This window comes from Nerophis lumbriciformis, linkage group LG23 (genome assembly GCF_033978685.3).
Source record: "Nerophis lumbriciformis linkage group LG23, RoL_Nlum_v2.1, whole genome shotgun sequence".
In the NCBI taxonomy this organism is placed as follows: Eukaryota; Metazoa; Chordata; class Actinopteri; order Syngnathiformes; family Syngnathidae; genus Nerophis; species Nerophis lumbriciformis.
The window spans coordinates 41995915-42013144 of NC_084570.2; the positions used below are offsets into that span (position 1 = coordinate 41995915).

Here is a 17230-nt window from a genome sequence, read left to right on the forward strand (position 1 = left end):
CTATCAGTCTCCGTTCTAATTCATCCCAAAGGTGTTCTATCGAGTTCAGGTCAGGACTCTGTGCAGGCCAGTCAAGTTCATCCACACCAGACTCTGTCATCCATGTCTTTATGGACCTTGCTTTTGCACTGGTGCACAGTCATGTTGGAAGAGGAAGGGGCCCGCTCCAAACTGTTCCCACAAGGTTGGGAGCATGGAATTGTCCAAAATGTTTTGGTATCCTGGAGCATTCAAAGTTCCTTTCACTGGAACTAAGGGGCCAAACCCAACTCCTGAAAAACAACCCCACACCATAATTCCAACTCCACCAAATTTCACACTCGGCACAATGCAGTCCAAAATGTAGCGTTTTCCTGGCAACCTCCAAACCCAGACTCGTCCATCAGATTGCCAGATGAAAAAGCGTGATTTATCACTCCAGAGAAGGCGTCTTTACTTCTCTAGAGTCCAGTGGCGTCGTGCTTTACACCACTGCATCCGACGCTTTGCATTGGACTTGGTGATGTACGGCTTATATACAGCTGCTTGGCCATGGAAACCCATTACATTAAGCCCTCTGCGTACTGAACGTGGGCTAATTGGAAGGTCACATGAAGTTTGGAGCGCTGTAGCAACTGACTGTGCAGAAAGTCTTTGCACTATGCGCTTCAGTTTACGTGGCCTACCACTTGGTGGCTGAGTTGCTGTTGTTCTCAAACTCTTCCATTTTCTTATAATAAAGCCATCAGTTGACTTTGGAATATTTAGGAGCGAAGACATTTCACAACTGGATTTGTTGCACAGGTGGCATCCTATGACAGTTCCACGCTGGAAATCACTGAGCTCCTGAGAGCGGCCCATTCTTTCACAAATGTTTGTAGAAACAGTCTCCATGCCCAAGTGCTTGTTTTTTTACACCTGTGGCCGGGCCAAGTGATTAGGACACCTGATTCTCATCATTTGGATGGGTGGCCAAATACTTTTATATATATATATAGTACTTTTTTATGTACATCATGTACATAAAACCTTAATGGAGGTGTTTGAATGTTTTTTAAGGGTTTTATAAAAAGAATAGGGCAGCTCCCTCCATTGTAAGCGGACTTCTTATTTACTATATAAAATAAAAAAATATATCTGTCGTCATGTCTTTTGATAATGATTGCGAACAATAGGCAAACTTCCAAAAAAAGTGCAGTTCTCCTTGAGCTTTGTGATTTACGGACTGATCCGTTTTCCTCTCACATGCCTGACAGTGTTCATCAAACAGCAACAGAGCAATCTAACAGTTGCTATATCATCCTCTCTCCTAGTCGTTCATTTCCAGGTAATTCATTTCTGCTTCCATCTACACTTCACTAAGCACTTAGTCCTTGGCTTGTTTCAAGCTAGCTTAGCAATTAGCTTGCCTGCTCCTACTTGTTCTTCCTCTCTGTGTAACATGTTTAGCATCGTCCTACAGTTTAAATATAAAGAATTTTATTTTTTTTGCATTCCTCTTACTTTTGTTGGCTTTATAGACTGTTGGGGAAGATTTTGGCTAATGCAGTGTTTCTTAACCATTGTTGGGCCGTGAGCGCTCTCTAGAGGACTACCAAAAATAAAAATAAATTCCAGCGGTGGTACTCAGTTGTAAAACACTTTTCCACCACTTGTGACAGTAATGACAATATCAAACAAACGGAAGACGTCCGGAGCTAAAGTCATAGAGAGGTTTCTTAAGCGCAAAAATTATGACTAAAAGGCTTCAGAACCTCTGGGCTGAAGCTACATTAATGTATATTTTTCAAAAGGAAGATGAGGCGGCGTGATGTTACCAGCCTCCCGGGAGATCTGCACGAAGGCGTCCACTCCGCTCTCGCCGTAGTTGCCCTCGGAGGCCAGCGTGGACACGTAGTTCCAGCCCAAAGCTTTGACAATGTCCAACATGGCCTGAGCCTGGTAGGAGTCTGGAGGAACCACCCGAGAGAAGAAGTCGTAGCGATTGTTGTCGCTCAGTTCTGGAGCCGTGGACGCGTAGCTCACCTGAGGGATCTGAAGGACGACAGAAAGACACAATTACTGTACATACATACATATAAATACATACATACACACATACTCACATAAATACATGCATACATACATACACACATACTCACATATATACAGTACAGGCCAAAAGTATGGACACACCTTCTCATTCAATGCGTTTTCTTTATTTTTGTGACTATTTACATTGTAGATTGTCACTCAGGACTACTCAGGACCTTCGTATTGTGAGGCACATGCACTAACCCCTGTTTCACCGTGCTGCCCGCATCAAATTCCAAATGAGCTAATATTTGCAAAAAAATAACAAAGTTTTCCAGTTCAAACATTAAATATCTTGTTTTTGCAGTCTATTCAATTGTATATAAGTTGAAAAGGATTTGCAAATCATTGAATTTTGTTTTTATTTACGATTTACACAACGTTCCAACTTCACTGGTTTTGGGGTTTGTACATATATACATACACACATACAGTGTTTATCACAAGAGTTATGTTCCAGGTGAATTCCAAAGTAGAAACGGTCTTTGTCTCATGATTTATATGAATATTGTATGTATATAGGTCTTCATAAACACAAAGTGTCCAAGACTGAAGCGTATCAAAAACTATCCAGTAACAATCGTGTCCGCATCATTCAGCTTACCGCGTCATGAAGAGGTACTTTTTTTAAGCACAGACCAAATCCCGCCGGTCCTACCAGGCATCGATTCATGTAAAACCCTAAGGTGTCGTGTGTCTGTACCTGGGTTGCGCGTGACGTTACGCCAGCAGCACTGAGAGCGGACTCAGTCTAGGTAATATTGCAATTTCCAATACCAACAAAGAAATTTATTTTAAAGCACTGTCTCAAAAATGCACTAGCTTGATGCCAATACACGTGGGCTTTGCTATTGACAAGCTACTGATTAGCATTAGCGATTTTGCATCGCGATTTTAACACCTCCAAATTTGTTAATGAAAACTGCAACTCAGATGCACGTTTAAAAAAAAAAAGCTGGTGCTTGACAAGTACAATAATTAGAGTATTAACACTTTTTAGGGTGCAACAATAAAATACAAAAAACACCTTAAACTATACACATCTTGGACTTGCAACTGTAATTGCAAATATTTGCCAATGATAATATGATGATATTTTAACAAGATACAACAACTGGATAGCAGTTGTCATAATCAGCTCATTTTTTAAATCTTAAAAAATGAGATTTTATTATCAAAAACAATTCATATTTATTAACACACACCAAAGTACCAAAAATTGGTACTGGTATCGATTCCCAGGTACCGGAAATGGTACCGTTTCAGATCAAATGTGATTGGTACCCATCCCGAATCCTGAACTTAGCTTAATAAATTATTGTGGCCAATAGGTGTCGCCAATGAAACAATTACCACTCCACTTCACATTAAAGACAGCATAAGTCTATTCCAGACAGTTAATAATAAATTAAAGATTTAAAAAAAAGACACATTACAAATCTTACAGGAATCTTACAGTATGTAAGATTCCTGTTGATATCGTATCGGATCGATATCGGCCAAGACTTGTATCGGTAGAGAAGAAAAGGTAGTACATCTTTGATGTACAAAATGTATAAAAGCGGCTTAAATTTTTTCGTTTGCAGCCTTTGTTGGAACAAAAACAACACAACGTACTAAAAGGTCAAAGTGGGCGGAGCCGATGAGGCAAAATGGCGGCCAGGAGACAAAAAGATTAAAGTTGTGTAACAGCTAAATGTGTGCCACTGTTCAATCCAGCGAATAACAATCACATTAGTGTGTGTGTGTGTGTGTGTGTGTGTGTGTGTGTGTGTGTGTGTGTGTGTGTGTGTGTGTGTGTGTGTGCCATCGTTGACAGATTAGTATGCAACCAGCGGCGAAAAGCAGACTGTGCCGGACGTTCATTAGGTTACGTGTTGCCAGAGTAACACAAAAGATGAATTAATTTCACACCTGACAAGAAATAGTAGCAGGAAGTCATATTATAGTAACAGTTTTTTCACCTTTACCTACTTACACTTGCAAGCTTTTTGTCTCTCTCTCACACACACACACACACACACACACACACACACACACACACACACACACACACACACACACACACACACACACACACACACACACACACACACACACACACAGTTATTAAAAGCATTAAAAGCAGCAGTCAAGCAGACACAAATTGCTTAAAGTATTAATCCAGCGTGCAGACAGCTTGTGTGAGTGTGTGTGTGTGTGTGTGTGTGTGTGTGTGTTCCAGTAAAAATAGCAAATGAGTGCACAAGTTTCGGTGCTGAAGCTATTGCTCGTTTCATTACTTTGTGTAATTATTGCGGGTATCTTAGCAGGTAAAAATAACTAAGTATTTAAAATGACTGATGTACTATGTTTTCTGACTAATTACAAGAAATGTGTGTGGATGTGAGTGTGAATGTTGTCTGTCTATCTGTGTTGGCCCTGCGATGAGGTGGCGACTTGTCCAGGGTGTACCCCGCCTTCCGCCCGATTGTAGCTGAGATAGGCTCCAGCGCCCCCCGCGACCCCGAAGGGAATAAGCGGTAGAAAATGGATGGATGGATCCTGTAATCATGTATAGTTGCAGATTAACCACGCAATTTATTTGTATTTTTTCCAAAACATTTTCTACATTATTCATTTAACCGCGAATGGTTACCTGATAGGCAACGTGTGTCGTTTTAAGGTCAGTGATCGGGTCAATACATACACCTTTTCGCCTAAAAGCAAAAACCCAGAAGACTTTAGACCAGGGGTGTTCAAATTACGGCGCTCCAACGACTTCTACTTGGCTCACGAGATTGCATTCATTTTCAAGGTCTAACATTTTAGATGCTGACATTTTGTCACCATCAAGTGGACAACATGACTTTTTCCTGGTCAATGACCTTTTATTAAACTCTGAATGTGCAGCATTTATTGAAATGACCCAATGCAAACAACCTTCCCTGGTCATGGTGCCAAAAAAAAAAAATCCAACAATCACAAAATGTCACCAGACATTGTCACTGAACTTTGTGGATATTATAAGAAACGTCCTATCACCATAATAAAATTCAAAATTACACCCATTTAAATCCATTACAAAGGAGGATTAGCAAATTGCAAAAAACTCGCTCCACACTTATTAATGCGTTTGAAAATGGATGGATGGATATATAGTCTTGGGTAAAGAACATAATGTCATGGTTGTCTTGAGTTTCCAATAATTTCTACAACTCTTAATTTTTTGTGATAGAGTGATTGGAGCACATACTTGTTGGTCACAAAAAACATTCATGAGGTTTGGTTTTATGAATTTATTATGGGTCTACTGAAAATGTGACCAAATCTGCTGGGTCAAAAGCAATGTTAATATTTGCTTACATGTCCCTTGGCAAGTTTCACTGCAATAAGGCGCTTTTGGTAGCCATCCACAAGCTTCTGGTTGAATTTTTGACCACTCCTCTTGACAAAATTGGTGCAGTTCAGCTAAATTTCTTGGTTTTCTGACATGGACTTGTTTCTTCAGCATTGTCCACACATTGTCGGGACTTTGGGAAGGCCATTCTAAAACCTTAATTCTAGCCTGATTTAGCCATTCCTTTACCACTTTTGATGTGTGTTTGGGGTCATTGTCCTGTTGGAACACCTAACTGCGCCCAAGACCCAACCTCCGGGCTGAACCATTTACTCTCTGTAAAGCACTGTTTTGCATTGGCAGCAAAACAGGCCCAGAGCATAATACTACCACCACCACGCTTGACGGTAGGGATGGTGTTCCTAGGATTAAAGGCCTCACTTTTTCTCCTCAAAACATATTGCTGGGTATTGTGGCCAAACAGCTCAATTTTTGTTTCATCTGACATCACATGGACAAAGATAAGACCTCCTGGAATAAAGTTCTGTGGTCAGATGAAACCTGACAAAACTTTTTTGATAAAGTACATAGACAGATTCCATTGCGTAGTTTTATTTTTTTGTTCGTATCTGCTTTTTGCAGGAAGATCTAGGTTCCTTGCATACTCAGATAGTTGCACAACAGCCATCTTGGCTTGGTTGACCACCGCTTTTTTTCACTTCTGGGAAGAAGTCACGTGTCGGAATACAAGCAGTATCCATACATATTCATATACATATATCTATCTCAGCTGCATTCCTATATATTAGGGCTGAAACGACGCGTCGACGTAGTCGACGTCATCGGTTACGTAAATACGTCGAGGACGTTTTTGTTCGTCGACGCGTCGCATATTTACGTCACACTACCGTCATGGCGGAGCGCAAAGCAGACGATGCGAGCGGTGCGAGCGAGGGGAAAAAAGCACGCCAAAAGTCGTCAAAAGTGTGGGAGTATTTCAATAAACGGCCTAAGAAGAAACGCTACTTTTACTCCGCTACTTTTATCTACATTCAGCTCGCTACTCGCTACTAATTTTTATCGATCTGTTAATGCACGCTTTGTTTGTTTTGGTCTGTCAGACAGACCTTCAAAGTGCCTGCCTTACTGGTGACGTTTCACTTCGTTCCACCAATCAGATGCAGTCACTGGTGACGTTGGACCAATCAAACAGAGCCAGGGGTCACATGACCTGACTGGCTCCGAGCTAACTTCGGGTGTTACCATTTAGTGGTCAATTGTACGGAATATGCACTGTACTGTGCAATCTACTAATAAAAGTTCCAATCAATCAATCAAAAGTGTGAAGGAAAAAAGACCCTTTTTTATTTCAACCGTAAAGACTGACTGCACAGTTCCTGTCTTCACAATAAAAGTCCCGCTCCATCGCGCCTGCGCTTTCAAAATAAGAGTCTCCGAAAGCCAGCGCAAACAAGCTAGCAAGCTACGGAGTTTGCCGCCAATGTATTTCTTGTAAAGGGTATAAAAACGAATATGGAAGGTGGACAAATAAGATGCCAAATAACAACCACTTTCATGTGGTATTAGACAGAAAGGAGGAACTTTTTTTCTCCTCCATTTGAAAACGTGGACGTTACCAGCACTACTTCCTGATTACAATCAATGCAAGTCATCAGAATCAGGTAATACACCAACTTATATTCTTGTCTTCATGAAAGAAAGGAATCTATATGTTAAACATGCATGTATAATTATTAAAACACCTTTAACATGTAAACAAAAACGGCAAAATAAATAAATATAAATTATATACTGTATATATCAATGTATGTATATATATATATATATATATACATATATGTGTGTGTGTGTGTGTGTGTGTGTGTGTGTGTGTATGTATATATATATATATATATATATATATATATATATATATATATATATATATATATATATATATATATATATATATATATAGGATATGTGTGTGTATGTTACTCAGTACTTGAGTAGTTTTTTCACAACATACTTTTTACTTTTACTCAGGTAAATATTTGGGTGACTACTTCTTACTTTTACTTGAGTAATAAATCTCTAAAGTAACAGTACTCTTACTTGAGTAAAATTTCTGGCTACTCTACCCACCTCTGCTAATAATGTTGTTGTATGCACACTGTGTCGAGCGGAAATGGCCTATCATAGCAGCACAACGGCAGCGTTCTTGCCATCACCATCAACTAGTCAATCGTCCGCGTGAGTATACGTTGTCATCATTACACAAAAACATGAATGTGTCATTTGTATCTGCGTTGTAAATTCATAAACTAAAGCACCGTTTCGCTCTGAGAGGAGCGTTTGGCGTGCCTGTTCAGTGTTTACAAAGACGCGCTCCTCTTTAACGCTAACGTTAATTAGTTGTGCAAATACCTTTTACAACATTAACAATTACGTATACTATGTACAAACCAACAATTAACTTTCACTTTAATCATACTATCATTGTTGTGTTATTAAGCAAAATAAGCAAAAGTTTTACTTTTGTTGAAATGTTTACACTGTTGTTACAGAATATTTCGTTTTTGCACTTTTTTGTATTGGATGTTTATCTTTATTTTTGCACATTTTAGCAAATAAGCAATACTTTTACTTTTGTTGAAATGTTTACACTGTTGTTACAGAATATTTCCGTTTTGCACTTTTTTGAATTGGATGTTTATCTTTATTTTTGCACATTTTAAAGCAAAATAAGCAATACTTTTACTTTTGAAATGCTTATACTATTGCAGAATATTAAGATTTGCACTGGATGTTTACTTTTATATTTGCACATTAAAAGCAAATAAGCTACTTTTAATTTTGTTAAATGTTTACATTGTTACAGAATATTTTGTCATGTTGTTGTCAATGTTGACTGAGTGGCCATACTTTTTTTTTTGTAAATAAAAGCCATGCCTTTTGAAAAAACTGGCCTACATTTATTTTTTCATCTTCATTTTAAATTAAAAAAATAATTGGTAAAAGGAAAAATAATCTATAGATTAATCGAAAAAAATAATCTATAGATTAACCGATTAATCGAAAAAATAATCCATAGATTAATCGATAGAAAAATAATCGTTAGCTGCAGCCTTACTATATATATATATATATATATATATATATATATATATATATATATATATATATATATATATATATATATATATATATATATGGGGCAGCACGGTGGAAGAGAGGGGTTAGTGCATCTGCCTCACAATACGAAGCTTTCTGTGTGGAGTTTGCATGTTCTCCCCGTGACTGCGTGGCTTCCCTCCGGGTACTCCGGCTTCCTCCCACCTCCAAAGACATGCACCTGGGGATAGGTTGATTGGCAACACTAAATTGGCCCTAGTGTGTGAATGTTGTCTGTCTATCTGTGTTGGCCCTGCAATGAGGTGGCGACTTGTCCAGGGTGTACACCGCCTTCCGCCCGATCGTAGCTGAGATAGGCTCCAGCGCCCCCCGCGACCCCGAAGGGAATAAGCGGTAGGAAATGGATGGATGGATGGATGGAGATATATATATATATATATATATATATATATATATATACATACACACACATACACACACACACACACAGACATATATATATATATATATATATATATATATGAATATTAGTGAAGTGAAGTGAATTATATTTATATCGCGCTTTTTCTCTAGTGACTCAAAGGCAAAGCGTTTTACATAGTGAAACCCAATATCTAAGTTAGAATTTAAACCAGTGTGGGTGGCACTGGGAGCAGGTGGGTAAAGTGTCTTTCCCAAGGACACAAACGGCAGTGACTAGGATGGCGGAGGCGGGGATCGAACCTGGAACCCTCAAATTGCTGGCACGGCCACTCTACCAACCGAGCTATACCGCCCCGTATGTGTATATATATATATATATATATATATATATATATATATATATATATATATAGTATATATACAGTATATATATATACATATACAGTATATATATATATATATATATATATATATATATATATATATATATATATATATACATAGATATATACACAATACATACATACTGTATATATATATATATATATATACATACATAGATATATACACAATACATACATACTGTATATATATACACATACATGTATATATATATATATATATATATATATATATATATATATATATACATGTATATATATATATATATATATATATATATATATATATATATATACATACATACATACAAACCCCGTTTCCATATGAGTTTGGAAATTGTGTTAGATGTAAATATAAACAGAATACAATCATTTGCAAGTCATGTTCAACCCATATTCAATTGAATATGCTACAAAGACAACATATTTGATGTTCAAACTGATAAACTTTCTTTTTTTTTTGCAAATAATCATTAACTTTAGAATTTGATGCCAGCAACACGTGACAAAGAAGTTGGGAAAAGTGGTAATAAATACTGATAAAGTTGAGGAATGCTCATCAAACACTTATTTGGAACACCCCACAGGTGTGCAGGCTAATTGGGAACAGGTGGGTGCCATGATTGGGTATAAAAACAGCTTCCCAAAAAATGCTCAGTCTTTCACAAGAAAGGATGGGGCGAGGTACACACCTTTGTCCACAACTGCGTGAGCAAATAGTCAAACAGTTTAAGAACAACGTTTCTCAAAGTGCAATTGCAAGAAATTTAGGGATTTCAACATCAACGGTCCATAATATCATCAAAAGGTTCAGAGAATCTGGAAAAATCACTCCATGTAAGCGGCATGGCCGGAAACCAACATTGAATGACCGCGACCTTCGATCCCTCAGACGGCACTGTATCAAAAATCGACATAACCGATATCACCACATGGGCTCAGGAACACTTCAGAAAACCACTGTCACTAAATACAGTTCGTCACTACATCTGTAAGTGCAAGTTAAAGCTCTACTATGCAAAGCGAAAGCCATTTATCAACAACATCCAGAAACGCCGCCGGCTTCTCTGGGCCCGATATCATCTAAGATGGACTCAAGCAAAGTGGAAAAGTGTTCTGTGGTCTGACGAGTCCACATTTCAAATTGTTTTTGGAAATATTCGACTTCGTGTCATCCGGACCAAAGGGGAAGCGAACCATCCAGACTGTTATCGACGCAAAGTTCAAAAGCCAGCATCTGTGATGGTATGGGGGTGCATTAGTGCCCAAGGCATGGGTATCTTACACATCTGTGAAGGCACCATTAATGCTGAAAAGTACATACAGGTTTTGGAACAACATATGCTGCCATCTAAGCGCCGTCTTTTTCATGGACGCCCCTGCTTATTTCAGCAAGACAATGCCAAGCCACATTCAGCACGTGTTACAACAGCGTGGCTTTGTAAAAAAAGAGTGCGGGTACGTTCCTGGTCCGCCTGCAGTCCAGACCTGTCTCCCATCAAAAATGTGTGGCGCATTATGAAGCGTAAAATACGACAGCGGAGACCCCGGACTGTTGAACGACTGAAGCTCTACATAAAACAAGAATGGGAAAGAATTCCACTTTCATAGCTCCAACAATTAGTTTCCCCAGTTCCCAATCGTTTATTGAGTGTTGTTAAAAGAAAAGGTGATGTAACAGTGGTGAACATGCCCTTTCCCAACTACTTTGACATGTGTTGCAGCCATGAAATTCTAAGTGAATTATTATTTGCAAAAAAAAAATAAAGTTTATGAGTTTGAACATCAAATATCTTGTCTTTGTAGTGCATTCAATTGAATATGGGTTGAAAAGAATTTGCAAATCACTGTATTCCATTTATATGTAAATATAAACGGAATACTAACACAATTTCCCAACTCATATGGAAACGGGGTTTGTATATACATATACACATATACATATATATGATTATTATATATATGAATATAATATATACATACACAATAAATACATATATACATCCGTACATTTTATATATATATATATATATATATATATATATATATATATATATATATATATATATATATATATATAGTATGTGAGTATTGAAATGGCAATTTTTTCTGTATTTTTGTTGTGTTTTACTTTTGTAGCTGTATGTAGAAATGGTGCCGCTGAAGTGGCAGCTGGTTGCATCAGCTCTGTGCTCTTTTAACATCTTTCCCTCTTGTTTTCATGTCCATCCATCCATCCATTTTCTACCGCTTATTCCCTTCGGCAGGGGCGCCGCTAGGGATTTTGGGCCCCATGAAAAGAATCTTTACAGGGCCCCCAACACAGTGTCATTATTTTTTCTGTATTATAATTTCATCATCATTAGGGGCCTCTCTTGGCCCCCTCCATCATGGGCCCCTAGAATCCGTCTCCTTTACCCCCCCTTTTCGGCGCCCCTGCCCTTCGGGGTCGCGGGGGCGCTGGAGCCTATCTCAGCTACAATCGGGCGGAAGGCGGAGTACACCCTGGACAAGTCGCTACCTCATCGCAGGGCCAACACAGATAGACAGACAACATTCACACTCACATTCACACACTAGGGCCCATTTAGTGTTGTCAATCAACTTATCCCCAGGTGCATGTCTTTTTACCTAATGTTTTGTGCACTACAACCACATCATTTCCCCCTTGTAAGGTAAATAAAGTCTATTTGACAAAGAAGGTCACTACTCAGTATGGATGATGTAACGTTTGAGTGCGGGCTACCTCAAAGAGACGCAGGATGTTGGCCACCATGATGGACACAGAGCTGGCCGAGGCGCCGATAACCGCCACCACTCGCTCCGGTTTTCGGATGATCGGCGGTGCGCCGTCGGAGCAGCGGATGTCGGACGTGTCCTTCTGGATCAGAGCCTGGACGAAGGTGAGGGACTGTTCCAGGGCGTAGGTGTCCCTGGAGCACGTGTCCAGGATGCGAGCACCGAGCGTGATGTTGGGCAGCAGCTCAGGGTCGCTGTTGATTTGGTCTAAGGCGTACAGCATGGCCTCCATGCGGTGGATGCCCTTCTCCTTCTTCAGCTCGCCGCAGGGCAGGCCGTGGGGTCCACGAGCGTGGATGGGGAACAGGCCGCCCAGGGTGATGTCGCCCGGAATCTTGATGGAGTGCGGGTGGAAGTGTTGATGAGAGGCCGTCGCCCGCAGCCCCTCCTGGTCCGTCCACAAGCACAGGAACACGAGGAGGCGTAGCCGTGGTAGCCGGGCGGCGACGGGGTGCTCGCGACCCAAGAGGAAGAGGATGAGGAAGAGGGACGGGGGGGCAGAGACTGATGATGTCATTCTTATGCGAAGTTCACTTGACGGTCTTCATCCTGCTCGTGGAGCCTGAAACCCACCAAAGATGATAACTTGAAGATGACACTGGAACCAGAACCACACCTTCCTAATTTGTAATATTATCACTACTTCATGCTGTTGAATGATTAATCATGAAGAATCACCATTAGCACATGGAGTTAATGAAGAAGAAGAAACTTACCGCAGGAAGTTCCTCCTCCCGGGTGAACGATGGGGACTCACATCATGACTTCACAGCTGTGAAGTTCTGCTGCAGTCCTGCTCACTTAACTGATGTGGAACTTGTCCACCTCTGCCTGACACTCCAATCAGCACAACATATGTGTGTGCGTGCGTGTACATGTGTATGTATGTGTGTGTGTGTGTGTGTGTGGTGTGCAATTAGAGTGATGTAGTCATGAGCATACACTGACCTCTAGTGGAGACTGTTGGTTTTTCATGCTCGGCAGCTTAAAGACACAGTTTGATCCACTTTGATTTGGTTTAGATATTAAGTCAAATGTTAGGGCATTGGCGTTGCTAGGCCTATTTTAGGGGGGCTCAAGCCCCCCTAAAATATTCTTAAGCCCCCCTAAATAATTTGGTGTTAAAAAAATATATATATATATTTTTTTTTTTACAAATACATGCCGACATATTCATTATAAAGTGGCCCGAATATGAGTTTAAATAAATAATCATATAACCTGTCATTATTCACTCAGTTTCCCCTCACTTCATAGCATAAGGTAGAGAGCCCCTTTAGTGCGTCAGTATCCAATCCATTCCACTTGTTCATATAGAAAATGCCGACATCACTCAAAATCCAGTCCGCATTTTCTCTGCGACCTTGCTTGCGGTCCTTGGACTTGTTCATATAGAAAATGCCCACATCACTCAAAATCCAGTCCGCATTTTCTCTGCGACCTTGCTTGCCTGTACGAAGCATATTAGCACACAGCACTGCAGAACAAGAACGTGAACGGATGCAAAATGGACATAAGAAACTTTTTCAAGAAAGTAAGTATTCATCACTGCTTGTATTAAAATGTATTAGCTCCACTTTACACCAGGTCTGTGTTTGACAAAAAGTTACATTCCCACTCTAAAACAATGCTGCTACTTAGTTAGCTAGTTAGCCTGAAATGCATCACGAAGGTCCTGGTTATTTATAAAGTTAAATGTGCACTCTTTTTTACCATTTGCTATCTTTGGGGTTACTTCCTTCTGGAGCATCAGCTGTGTTTCTCACTTTACACAATGAGGAGAACAGGAGCTGAGCTCATTCACGTATGACTATCATCAGTAGATAATAATAATAATCACTCCACAACCCCTATTGACCTGTAGGAGTCAGGGCAGAGGAGCACATAAAGTGAGAGGGGAGAGGCCTCTTCTGGAAAGGTGAGTAGGAGAATAATGATACATATTAAGGCTGAAACGACGCGTCGACATAGTCGACGTCATCGGTTACGTAAATACATCGACGTCATTTTTGTGCGTCGGCGCGTCGCATATTTACGTCACACCACTGTCATGGCGGAGCGCAGAGCAAACGATGCGAGCGAGGGGAAAAAAACACGCCAAAAGTCGTCAAAAGTGTGGGAGTATTTTAATAAACAGCCTAATAATGTTGTTTTATGCACACTGTGTCGAGCGGAAATGGCGTATCACAGCAGCACAACGGCTATGAACGAGCATCTAAAAAGAAAACATCCGACAGCGTTCTTCCCATCACCATCAACGAGTCAATCATCCGCGTGAGTATACGTTGTCATCATTACAAAAAAACATGAATGTGTCATTTGTATCTGCGTTGTAAATTCATAAACTAAAGCACCGTTTCGCTCTGAGAGGCGCGTTTGGCGTGCCTGTTCAGTGTTTACAAAGACGCGCTCCTCTTTAACGCTAACGTTAATAAGTTGTACAAATACCTTTTACAACATTAACAGTTACATATACTATCTTTAACGCTAACGTTAATAAGTTGTGCAAATACCTTTTACAACATTAACAGTTACATATACTATCTTTAACGCTAACGTTAATAAGTTGTGCAAATACCTTTTACAACATTAACAGTTACATATACTATGTACAAACGAACAATTAACTTCACTTTAATCATACTATCATTGTTGTGTTATTAAACCAATTTAACAAGATAATGTGTGTAGTTTAATTAACCTTTTGTATTAAAGTAAGCTGTATTTGGGTATATTTAAAATGAAAATTAATTGTTGTCTCTTATGTTGCAGCAAACGACAAAGCAGTGTCCAGGATTTTTTTCCAAAGAGGCATGGGACTGAATGCACACCCCAAGTGGCCGCTGACCTGACTGATGGTGTCCTGGAAATGATGGTCATAGACATGAGGCCATTAAATATGGTAGAAGGGGAAGGGTTTCAAAAAATGATCAAACGGTTTCACTCTGGCTACACACTACCATCAAGAACCCACTTCACTAAGCTTATGGAGCAAAAATACACAAAGAAAATGAATGAAGTCAAAGCAATCCTGAAAAATGTGAAAGGAAAACTGACACTCACAACTGATGCATGGACAAGTATGGCCACTGAAGCTTACCTTGGTGTCACCATTCACTTTGTTAATGATGAGTGGGAGCTTACCTCAATTAACTTGACAACAATGCCCCTCAATGAAAAGCACACTGCAGAAAACATTGCCTCTTGGATTGAGGATGTTGTCAATAAGTTTGAAATAAACATAAAACTAGTACAAGTCATTGTACATGACAATGCTGCAAATGTTGTTGCAGCTTTAAGAGTTCTTGAGGAAAGACATGGTGTTTCATCCCTCAGATGTGTTGGCCATACTCTACAGCTTGTAGTTAACCATGCTCTAAAGGACAACCACATCAGCAGAGCTTTAGGAGCAGCAAGAAGTTTGGTCGAGCACTTCAGAAAAAGTGAGCTATCCAGTACAAAACTAAAGGTTAAGCAAAAACAAATGGGTTCTCCAGACCACAGCCTCATACAAGATGTGTCTGTGAGATGGAACAGTTCCTTTTACATGATTAGTCGCCTGCTTGAGCAGAGGTGGCCAATAACAGCAACTCTGTCAGATCCGGAGGTCACTCAAAGAGGGAAGCATTTTCTGGATCTTAAGGCTGACCAGTGGAGCTTGCTTGAAGAACTTGAACAAGTTCTGAAACCTTTTGAATGTGCAACTGTGTACCTGAGTGGAGAATCTTATGTAACAGTTTCCGCTGTCCCTCTGCTGGTCAAAGGGCTTCGGAAGGCTACACAAACTGCTTTTGAAAATGCATCAATCAAGTGTTTCCAGGTCACTGCTGCACGTGAGATAACATCCAGGTGGGAAGCCGAGACCACATTCAAAGATGATGGACCAAATGTGTGCATATTAGCAGCTGCACTTGACCCACGATTCAGGAAGCTGAAATTCCTGACTGCAGATGAGTGTTTAAAAGTTCAATACAAGCTGCATGCAATAGTTCTGGAGGAGAAAAGAAGGGAAAAGGAGACACACGCTCAACAGGGCACAGCAATGCAAGTGGAAAGACCAGATGCTGACAGGCGGCCTGTATCTTTACTAGACACACTTCTTGGCTCAGATTCAGATGAACTCAGCAACAATGAGGAAGACAACAATGACAGTAATGATGCTGAAATGGTCAGAAACGAGTTAGTGTCTTATTTTGGAGAATCCCCCATTTCCAAGGATGAAAACCCATTAAAATGGTGGAAAGAACATCAGGCAAGGTTTCCAAATCTGGCAATGCTGGCTCGGTCTTACCTCTCAGTTCCAGCCACATCGACCCCTTCTGAGCGCCTATTTTCAGCTGCTGGGAATATTGTAAACAAGAAAAGAACCAGCCTCACCCCAGAGCATGTAGACATGCTAACCTTTCTTCATTACAACTGTTAGTCACTCACTGGAATGAGTAGAATTGGTTATAGTGTACTGTGTTGGACTGGATGTTTATTTTGCACATTTTAAAAGCAATACTTAATGTTTACAGTGCTCCAGAATATTTAGATTGGCACAAATGTTTACAGTGTTACAGAATGTTTTGCCATGTTTTCAATGTTGACTGAGTGGCCATACTTTTTTTTTTTGGAAATAAAAGCCATGCCTTTTGAAAAAACTGGCCTAAATGTATTTTTTTCATCTTAATTTTAAATAAATAAAAAAATCGGTAAAAGGAAAAATAATCTATAGATTAATCGAAAAAAATAATCTATAGATTAACCGATTAATCGAAAAAATAATCTATAGATTAATCGATAGAAAAATAATCGTTAGCTGCAGCCCTAATACATATAAATAAATATTAAAACATTTTTTTTTTTAAATGGCTTATCGATAAGCCATTTGTTTTATTTATTTCTGGGTGGATCATGTTGACTATTGGTCCTCCTAATTGTCAATCATTCTGGTGATGTTACGTAAGGACATATATATATATATATATATATATATATATATATATATATATATATATATATATATATATATATATATAATTTATTTATATAATAGATTGTATTTGTAATCTACTTTACATTTGATTCCAAACCTCAAAGTGCTACAGAATTACAACCA

The 17230-nt window shown here is 39.4% G+C and overlaps 2 protein-coding genes across 2 annotated transcripts in view; one reads left to right on the top strand and one right to left on the bottom strand.

Annotated features, from left to right (window-relative positions):
* grm6a (glutamate receptor, metabotropic 6a) overlaps positions 1-13622 on the bottom strand; it is a 46787-nt gene extending 33165 nt beyond the window's left edge. The window contains exons 1-4 of the mRNA XM_061985512.2: positions 13571-13622; positions 12846-13492; positions 12077-12691; positions 1797-2013 (exon numbers count right to left, since the gene is read on the bottom strand). Coding sequence (XP_061841496.2) covers positions 1797-2013; positions 12077-12646 — 787 coding nt within the window. The 5' untranslated portion in view covers positions 12647-12691; positions 12846-13492; positions 13571-13622. The remainder of the gene's footprint in view (positions 1-1796; positions 2014-12076; positions 12692-12845; positions 13493-13570) is intronic.
* Positions 13623-14276: 654 nt separating this feature from the next.
* On the top strand, positions 14277-16767 carry LOC140679784 (E3 SUMO-protein ligase ZBED1-like). The gene is made up of 2 exons (XM_072915917.1): positions 14277-14403; positions 14902-16767. The coding sequence occupies exons 1-2, from the start codon at positions 14306-14308 to the stop codon at positions 16550-16552; spliced, it is 1749 nt and encodes a 582-aa protein (XP_072772018.1). The 5' UTR covers positions 14277-14305; the 3' UTR covers positions 16553-16767.
* The last annotated feature ends 463 nt before the right edge of the window (positions 16768-17230 follow it).

Excerpts from the sequence above, each read along its gene's own strand:
- LOC140679784 (XM_072915917.1), top strand. The coding sequence starts at position 14,306 with ATGGCGTATCACAGCAGCACAACGGCTATGAACGAGCATCTAAAAAGA. Across the intron at positions 14,404-14,901 it reads TCAACGAGTCAATCATCCGC|CAAACGACAAAGCAGTGTCC; the intron begins GTGAGTATACGT and ends CTTATGTTGCAG.